The sequence below is a fragment of the Protomyctophum bolini genome (genome assembly GCF_963924005.1).
Source record: "Protomyctophum bolini genome assembly, chromosome: 16".
Taxonomy (NCBI): Eukaryota; Metazoa; Chordata; class Actinopteri; order Myctophiformes; family Myctophidae; genus Protomyctophum; species Protomyctophum bolini.
In genome coordinates this window covers 22,856,606-22,865,907 of record NC_137877.1, presented here as the reverse complement: position 1 = coordinate 22,865,907, position 9,302 = coordinate 22,856,606, and the positions used below count along the sequence as shown (strand labels likewise).

The window sequence follows — 9,302 nt, the reverse complement described above, 5'->3', positions numbered from 1 at the left end:
GAGCACAAATTCAATGAACACATTCACCCAAACGCTTTTCATGTGGTTCAAATACGCTGGTGGTGGTATGAGGCAGGGGGGGGGGGGGTTGCAGCTGTGCTGATACAAGTGATGGAGAACACCTGTGTGTGTGTGTGTGTGTGTGTGTGTGTGTGTGTGTGTGTGTGTGTGTGCTTCTATTACTGTATTTGTGAGGCCCACATGTCCCCACAAGTATAATGGATTTTTGAGAAATAGACATTGTGAGGTTCTGGTCTGCTCTAGTCAAAATGGTTGCAAAAAAATATATGTTAATGACGTTTAGAAGCTTTAGATCACTTTCCTGGGGGTCTTTATGTGTGTAATATGTGGTTTTAGATATTTTAAATTGTAGCAGTGAGCCTGTTGTCTCTGATGTCATGGACACTGGTCTCACTACCTTCCTGGACTACAATTCCCATAATTCTTTGGTGCACTAGTCTGCTCCTCCTTGTGGATAAGGGGGAGAGCTGTCTTACTGAGACAACATGTAGTCCAGGAAGGAAGTGAGCCCAGTGTCCATGACATCAGAGACAACAGGCTCACTGCTACAATCTAAAATATCTAAAACCACATATTACACACATAAAGACCCCCAGGAAAGTGTTCTAAAGCTCCTAAACGTCATTAACATATATTTTTTTGCGGTGAAGGGTGAAGTGTCCCTTTAAAGAAGATTTTTGGAGGAGCCAGGCTTACAATTAGGAAAACATTCAGGTTGGGGTTAGTGCATTTAGAGGTTAGCTTTAGGGTTTTGTGGCTAGAGTAATGTCTGCTTTATACTTGGTTGTTTTGTGTGCTGGTGGTGTTGCACATCACCCAAAATAGCAAAAACAAGCTCACAACGCGGTGCATTGTAGATGTGCTGTTGTACACATCTGCTATTTTTAGTGGGCTTTAGTGAAAGAAAGAACACTGATGTCCTCACAAAAGTATACTAATAATGTGCATGTGTGCGTGCGTGCGTGCATGCGTGCATGTGTGAGTGAGACAAAGCCCTATAGCCTCTACCAAGCTCTGCCAACCAGTAGAGGGTGCCATTATGATCTACCCCAGTGCTTCTCAAACCTTTTCATGTCAGGGACCCCCAGGTGTGATGATGTGTGTTAGGCCACAGAGTAGTCCCCCATCTGAAAAGATACAGTACATTGCTCGTAGATTGGCTATTTTCAATTGGCCGAAATGTATACAGGGCTGAAGTAGTTAACGTACAGTATCTACGTATCTATCTATCTATCTATCTATCTATCTATCTATCTATCTATCTATCTATCTATCTATCTATCTATCTATCTATCTCTACACCAAGTCTCTGTCTGTGTGTAATCCACGTAACTCGAGAACTGTTCGTTCTTATTTATTTTGATGTCACAGCAGGTGATGATGAAAATGGTGTATGCAAAGTATATGAACATTTGCCATGTGGGTCATGAGATATTTTATGAAAAATTGTCATTACAGTGTCATGTACAGTATACATTTGTGATTCATGAAGAATTTAATTCATGTTCCAGGAGTTTTAAAGTGTGCGGTAATGACTAATAGTAATATTCATTTGAATGAACTAGTAACATAATTTTAGCAGCATGTGTCCCACTTCACGTTCCAGGGCATTTCAAGATTTCATGTACTGTACTGTACTGTACTGTACTGTGCTGTACATCGTCTCTGTCGAGGTGGAAACTAAATTATGTCAAACTGTTACTTTTCAGGATCAAAAATAGCAAATATCTATTAATCTGAGTTCCCAGACGTTTTCGCCACTATAGGAGCGAGAACAGATCTATAAGTTCAAAACGTGTTGCTTTGCGCCACGTTTCAAGATTATGGATCTGCTACTTTTGTGTGACGCTAGCTGTAGTAGTTAATTTACAAAAAAGATGGAGAGGTTTCTGCCCGGCAGCAAAGGTGTGTGTACTGTACTGCATGTGTACAGTACGGTAAGTACTACAGTCTGTATTGTACGTGTACAGTATCAGTGCGAACACATTAATTTGTACCAGCGTGTAGATTTAATTACCTCATACTCTTAGTTGGCCACGTTTTTTTGTTTTTTGTTTTGTTTTGTTTAATAAACTGGCAGAGGTTTTGTAATTAAGGCATAAGGCAATCAATACAAATATTCTGCACAGATTAAGTGGATTAATTCTTGGGTGATGGGTAATTAATTTTCATCTAAATGTTGACGTAATGGAAACGTCATTGCATTTGCCATGTTTACCCTGGAGCACACACAGTCTACAGACACAACTCCTTAGATCCACACAGCCATTGTGGCCGCTTTTAATGATCAACTCTAATTGGATAATTAGATTTTTTTAATCTGTTTTTATACCAACATTGTTTTCTGCTCCCATGTCTGTCTGTCTGTCTGTCTCCCTCTCTCTATCTCTATCTCTATCTCTCTCTCTCTCTCTCTCTCTCTCTCTCTCTCTCTCTCTCAAATACACTTTGGACTTGGACTACAGTACATGTATGTATTGTACGGTTGTACCTGTCTATAGCTCATAGAACATGTGATCAGTACACATAGTCTGACTCTGTCATTCTTAGAGAACCAACACCTCTGATTTACATGCAGTCACACTGTCAGTAGCACCGTTGGGACGTAAAAAGTGGTCGGACAATATTCGATATAGAGAGTTAAGACTATAGAGTAAGTTCAGCTACTGCACGTAGGGTAGGCTATATAGCCAGAATGGTCATTGCGGCAAGAGGCAAGCATGCAGCAGCAGCCGATACACAACGACGATTGCGCAACAAAATGGGAACGGTGCTAGAGAGACCACCAGCACATTTTAAACTTTGACTATTAAAAAATAGCAGAGATACAAACTAGTAGATCTGCTGCACACAAAAAAAGTGAAATTGTGTGAAAATCTTTGAATATATATAAGCAATTCTTTTTACTAAAATCTTTACTTTACTGGCAAAAAATATTTTGAGACGGCGACCAAAACCAAATACATAATTTTGGGGGTCCTTTACATGAAAAAGTTGAGCACCACCGATATATATTTTTCAGAAAACTGTTATGATTCAGAAGACATTTGTAAGGATCCGACTCAGGTTTTAATGGGTTTAATAATAACAGGAGCAGACGTGACAAGAGTTTGACATGGGTTTTAAAGAGAGATATTGTAAAATGCCAATATTTATTGATGAAGGCTTGTTATACAAAATCATCTCTGGTCCTTTGTCATGACGTTCAGCTTGGCACACAGAGAGAGAACACTGTCAACCTAGCATCAGGACTTTTCCAAAGAGCAAACGCAGACTTACCGTATAAAGCAGAAACAACCATTAATCAAGTTGAGAAATGCCAGTTATATAAAAGAAAATCAAGCACATGGTTGAGCAATACATTGCGGTTTCAGAATCATTATTCGGCCATCGCCGTGACCAACCCGGATGTTTCTTACAAATGGCTTGCATTGAGTGTTGTGTATTCGGGTCGCGTTCGGAAATGCGCACCGGGAATGTGGTCAGTTTGTTGAGTGTGGTTGGCCGTGACGTCACAGAGTGCGTTCAGTGTGCCTTATTTACGAACGACCACAGCTGTGACGCATTCACACGAATCACACCGGACAACCCCAGCTTCAGGGTAGGGTCGCTCAGTGCGTGCGCTCGGCACACCCGGTGCGCAGCGCACTGAATTTTCGAACGACAACGCACTGAGTGCACTGAATAAACGAATGACAAGAGAGCACACCAGTGCGTTCAGGGCGCATTTCCGAACGCGCCCTTCAAATCTTAGTTTTACTACACAACACATGCTTTTTTTTATTCTACATTTTCACCTTTTCGCCCAAATAAATTCCTCCCCACCCGCATGTTTATGTGTTTGCCATGATGGGGACAGGAGCCAGATTCAAACTCGGGTCCTGGTGAAACACAAGGAGCTTTATGGTCACTGGGTGCACTAACTGGCACCCATTTGTGGTAACACACCCTGCGTCATTCTGCGTCCATAATTCTTGTTCTGTTGGCTGTGTCTTTTTGAATTAAAAATAAATCCTCTCCAAACTTTGGGCTAATAATCATCCAACTAATTATTTACCCAGCCCCCCGACAAATCAGTCAATCCAAGCGCAATTTTGGAACCATGCACACTTCTTTTCTTTTAAAAAGTTGTACTTTCTGTATTTCTTCGTAAGCTCATCTAACTTCTCGTTCCTTAAATGCTGAGAAACTGGTAACGTGGGTATTTGCCACTTTAACCCTGTCAACATTTGGACGAAATAGCAGATCTACAAGTTTATATTTTCACCACAAAACACTATCGTACAATCAAGTATAAAAATATGGCTTGTAAATGTACAGTAGCCTACGTGGGTAAGCTATTTCTCATCTAGGATCTTCAGTCTTTGCCAAATCCTTCACGTTTTGGTGAACAACTTGGAAGCGCAGGGTGGGACAGGTCTGCTCTGTGCACAGCAGCCATATTGGAAAGATACTGGACCTCCTCCTTACTTCCTTCACAGGTCTTACCAATGATAGTAATGAAGGCTCTGGTCAAAGGGTGCTGATGATATTGTGCATGGTGGTTGAGTGGCTCACTATTAAACACTCTGCTACACTAGTGGGTCTCAAATGGGGTCCAACTGAGGTACACTCATGGTTCCTTAGGGGGGTTTCAAATGGCCCATCACGGGCACATAGACCCATAATGGTCCATTTGGTTCCATTTGAACGCTCTCAGAGTTATAGGGGGCCCCTGCAATTACAGAACTTTGAGAACCACTGTGCGCCACTAAATGGAACAGAGCCTTCATTAGTATCATTGTGATCACCTGTGAAGTCAGTAAGGAAGAGGCTCCAGTATGGCTGCTAGACGGAGCCTATTCATGCTCTGTAGCACGACGGTGTACAGTATGTGTACAGTATGCCCATGGGGCTACAGCACCATGGTGTACACTATGTCCCTGTACTGTACAGTACAGTAAGCCCATGGGGCTTTACTAGTCCAGGCTGAAGACCTCTTGGCTGTTGAGGAGTATTAGCTCCACTATCTGGTTCTGGAAGGCCATGGTGACTGCCATGGTCCCGGGGTCGGGCAGCTCGGGCCACATCAGCGTCGGGCCGAACACGATGCTCAGGCCCTGCGTGGACATCAGGTTCTTCCTCGAGCAGGACAGGACTCTTGACAAAGAAAATAATATATAATAACATTATTACACAGAATTAATCGTGCATTATAGGATGTACTACTATACTATACTATACTCATAACTATTTATCTATCAATTACACACCATGAAGCCTTGAATCCATGGAGATTTTCTTTGTTTTCTCTTTTGTCACATTCCTGAGCCAATATTCCAATATTTGTTTGTTTGTTAAGTCAATAGGAAAGCAAAACTATATGTAACGCATCATGTGTGTGTGTGTGGTTTTTCCTTGGCTTCCTACTGCTAGAAATCTATGTAAATTCAAGGCTTCATGGGTTGGTTGATGCAAAGAAAAGTAGTCATCTATAAACTAAAGTTTATAGATGAAATATATATGACATACAGTACGACAGTAAAAGTTAAAGGTGCATTGTTTTAGAAAGTATAAAGCGTGGTTTGTGTGGAGGATTTCTGCATTGTACCTAATCGTGCAATCAATTTATTAAGTCTACATGATAATACAGTTGCAGACTTAATGCTAACCCAACTAAGGTTGGGTCAGTTTGTGGGTAGAGTAGAGGTCAGCTCAGTGGCCTTGTGGTTAAGAGAGTCCGCCCTGAGATTGGGAGGTCACACCAAAGACTATAAAATGGGACCCAGTGAATGCCTCCCTGCTTGGCACTCAGCATTGAGGGTAATTCCCTGTGGCATATATAGTCCAGGGGGTGTACTTGTACATCGTATGTAATGTATCTGTACATCAAGCCGCATCATGCTACAGAAACAGGATATATGCTCCTGAGTCCTGGCCTATATGGGCCACATCCGTTGGTTTCCAAGGCTATTTACTTCTTACCTCCTCAGAGGTCCTTGCCCTTTTGGCGAGATAAACGACTCCCGCTACGAACAACACGCACTTCTATTATTCCTGCTCAGCACAGTCTTTTTTCTTTACCCTTAAATGGCCCCTGACAAAATGGTATCTCGTTTCAATACTGGCATCACTGGTATGTCATTTCGTGAACCCAGCTTTAGGTACTAAAGATCCAGCCCAGGTTGGGAGCCACAACCCAAACCACTCCAGTCTCCACACCACGCTTTCAGCAGGAGCTGTGTGTGTGTGTGTGCGCGCGCGTGCACGCAATGCAGAACATCCATCGACTCAATTGGGGGAACGTTCTAAAAGTAATGTGGATCGAGGTTTTAGCGCCGGGAGCCTGGAAAGGCAAGGGAAACCAGCAAATGCTTGGCTCGGCGTGACAACTTAACATCCGCGTATACCGACTTGAGTGAGAGACTCCACATTCTGCGGTCGGGAGCACGAAAGGTAGCAAGCATAACCATAGTGTGTTTAACCCCAGCTGGGGAGGGGCGGACGGCAGGGCATGCACGTTGTCGGGTTTGAACCTCCCTCCCTCTTTGCAGTAATTCTTCGAGAAGGTGTTCCATTAAAAAAAATGGCAGAGCTTAACCACTTTAATTAACCCTGGCATACCTATTTTGGGAACGTCATTAGAGTCATTATAGCCCATTAACAAACACGTGCATGGTATGCGTTTGTAGATACAGTATACCATATGCTTTTTTTGCAAGCATTCAAATCTACTATTATTGAAAATATTGGAAGGGAGTTATGTGAGGACGTTAGGTCTGCGCTGCGTCCATTTGGGGAGTGGAGGAAGTGATGGAGGAAGGAGCCGAAGCAGGCAGTAACAACAGGAGAGTTCTGCATTCTCCCCACGCTGAGGCTTGGCTGGTGGTCAGAGGCAGGCCAGGCTGGGCTTGAGGGGGAGGGGGGGGGGGTAGAGGAGAGCCTATCTCCACGGAGGGAGGCAGCCCACAGGCTTCTGGGCCCGTTATGGAGTGAGGCCTGGAACAGGATGGAAGGACTGTGGCTGAGGGCCCATCTCCAAGCTGTCAGTGGGCTCTTGACGGAGCGTTCTGAGGTGGGATCGGGTCCCTCCTTTGCCCAAAAAAAGGATCCTGCACATACACACGCGCGCACGCGCACACAGGGCCCCTCTCGGCAGCATAATTGCATCCAAAAGGTATTGTCAGCCTGCCAGAGCGTGTTCATTCGTTGGTTCTTCGTCTCCACCAACCACCACACTCTGGCGTCTGAAGCGTGGTATTTCTGGGAGAGCCTGAGTGATGTTATCTACGGCTTACGTGTCATACGACGCAAAGCAGGGGGGGGTCGAGAAAGAAAATTCATTTTCTAATACGCCCCCGTAAAATCTCCGAGCCCTAAACTGTTATTTAGATGCAACACACATCATGTGTGCTGTTGAAGAATGGTTTGTGACGCTTCAATTGTCTGTCCGTCGTCGTCGTCCCCCCCCCCCCCCCCCCTGCATACAATATGTGCTTTATACTGGAGGCTTATTTCAAGCCACATTATCTTACGGGACAATGTACCAAAAAGTATAGCAGGAAACACTCCATATGATGTTGCACTGTATTTCCTGTCCTAATAAGGATCAGGATGTACGGTAATGGTTAACCACATAAACCCTATGTTTGCTGTACGACAAATAGAGAACATTGCCAATCGACAAGTTCACAATGCGCACATCGCAAGCTTGTACGGTACTATACGGATCGGCTCTTTTCACTATTTTGGAAGGAAATTAATTGAGCAATTTAGAAAAAAATTAAATTAAGTTTTTTGTTTTCGTTGTAAACTTCCCCCCAAAATACGGACGGCAGGTTAATTGCATGTGCAATTGGTTAATTGCATGTGATGGCCAACATCTTGCCCTGCCATATGTCATTAGAATATGGCCTCGTGTATGTGCGTGCCATGCATATTCCTTAACCTCATTAGCGGGAACAAAAGCACTGATGATCATCCACACTGACACAGTCATTATGAATAATTATCCTCATCTCACTTTTTGAGCTAAGAAATGAAATTTTCCTTGAAATATGCCTTTAATCTGCCCCACGTCAAAACGGAGACCTTGCGCAGAAGTAATAATGCCCACAACACACACTAAAGTGGGCTAATGGCGTATGGAAGTCAATCGGTGATAAAGGACCACTACCGGAGCGGCGAGCGAGCAGTAACGCATTGCGTTATTGTTTGCTGTAATGGCATTTTCATTCCGTCATTAGATCATGAAATATGCATGTGCCGCGTGGTGCCCGCCAAAGCTGGAAATAATGGTTGATTTATACGAGGTCGGCGTGCCGGTGAAACACGTCGCAAATAGCCGATCTACAAGCTTAGAATGTGTTGTGAACGCATTGAGTTCTGAGCTTGTAGATCGGCTAGTTTCAGGTGCAGCGACTCTGCATACATCAGCCGTTAAAGATGCATGAACGCTGAATAATTGGTAGAAATGGTTCTGGGGGGGAAAGAAAGTTGTAATTGTATCCAGATTGTTTTGGGGGGAGCTCAGTTTCCAGGTGCATGGGTGTTGTTTACATTGCAGGATGTCGATTCACTGCTACCCCAATTATCAGCTCTGCTTAAAAAGCATAATTACAGAGTTTTATTATCACAATACAGTCTCCTTAAATACATGCTCTGCTGCAGTCTGCTGCTCCGTGTTGGTTTTTCAGACACCAGAAATTAAAATAAATATATATATCTGTATAAAAAATACGTTTTTTGGGGGAAAAATCTATAAATCTGGCTTGGGTTCATGCAGGAGATATGGAGGTACGTACAGTACTCTAAACAGCAGCAGTGTAGAAGACAGCAGTAGCACAGCACTGAAGCAGCTTCGAATGAGAGAGGGGTGTGTGTGTGTGTGTGTGTGTTTGTGTGCACGAACATTTTTGCATCCATAAAATATAGTCAAAGTATTAAGTTGAATGGCATATATATGCATTTACCTTTCCTGTCTTAATGGCTCATTCAGATATTATCATGGGCCCTTGTTGGATTTATCCACTTAAACCCTCTATTCTAACTAACTAACTGTTGCGACACATTGTGAGCTGTAGAGCGTCTATTTTAGTTTTGTTACTTCATAGGGCTTAAGTGATTATGTAATGTGTCTCAAATTGAACAAGCAATGTATGCTATACTGTCGTACTATTAGTCTTATTGTTGAAGAAGCTCCTGGGAAAATGTGCAGAAAGTGAAAGTTATTAATACATATTGTGCCATCATGCATACAGTAGGCTACACAACATGCACACACAATAATGTATTTAACAAAC

At 43.1% G+C, this 9,302-nt stretch overlaps 1 protein-coding gene across 1 annotated transcript in view; it reads right to left on the bottom strand.

The window, feature by feature from the left end:
• Positions 1-2,985: 2,985 nt before the first annotated feature.
• The window catches only part of arhgap15 (Rho GTPase activating protein 15), a 75,624-nt gene continuing 69,307 nt past the window's right edge, over positions 2,986-9,302 (bottom strand). Inside the window, exon 13 of the mRNA XM_080785313.1 lies at positions 2,986-5,160. Coding sequence (XP_080641439.1) covers positions 4,980-5,160 — 181 coding nt within the window. The 3' untranslated portion in view covers positions 2,986-4,979. The remainder of the gene's footprint in view (positions 5,161-9,302) is intronic.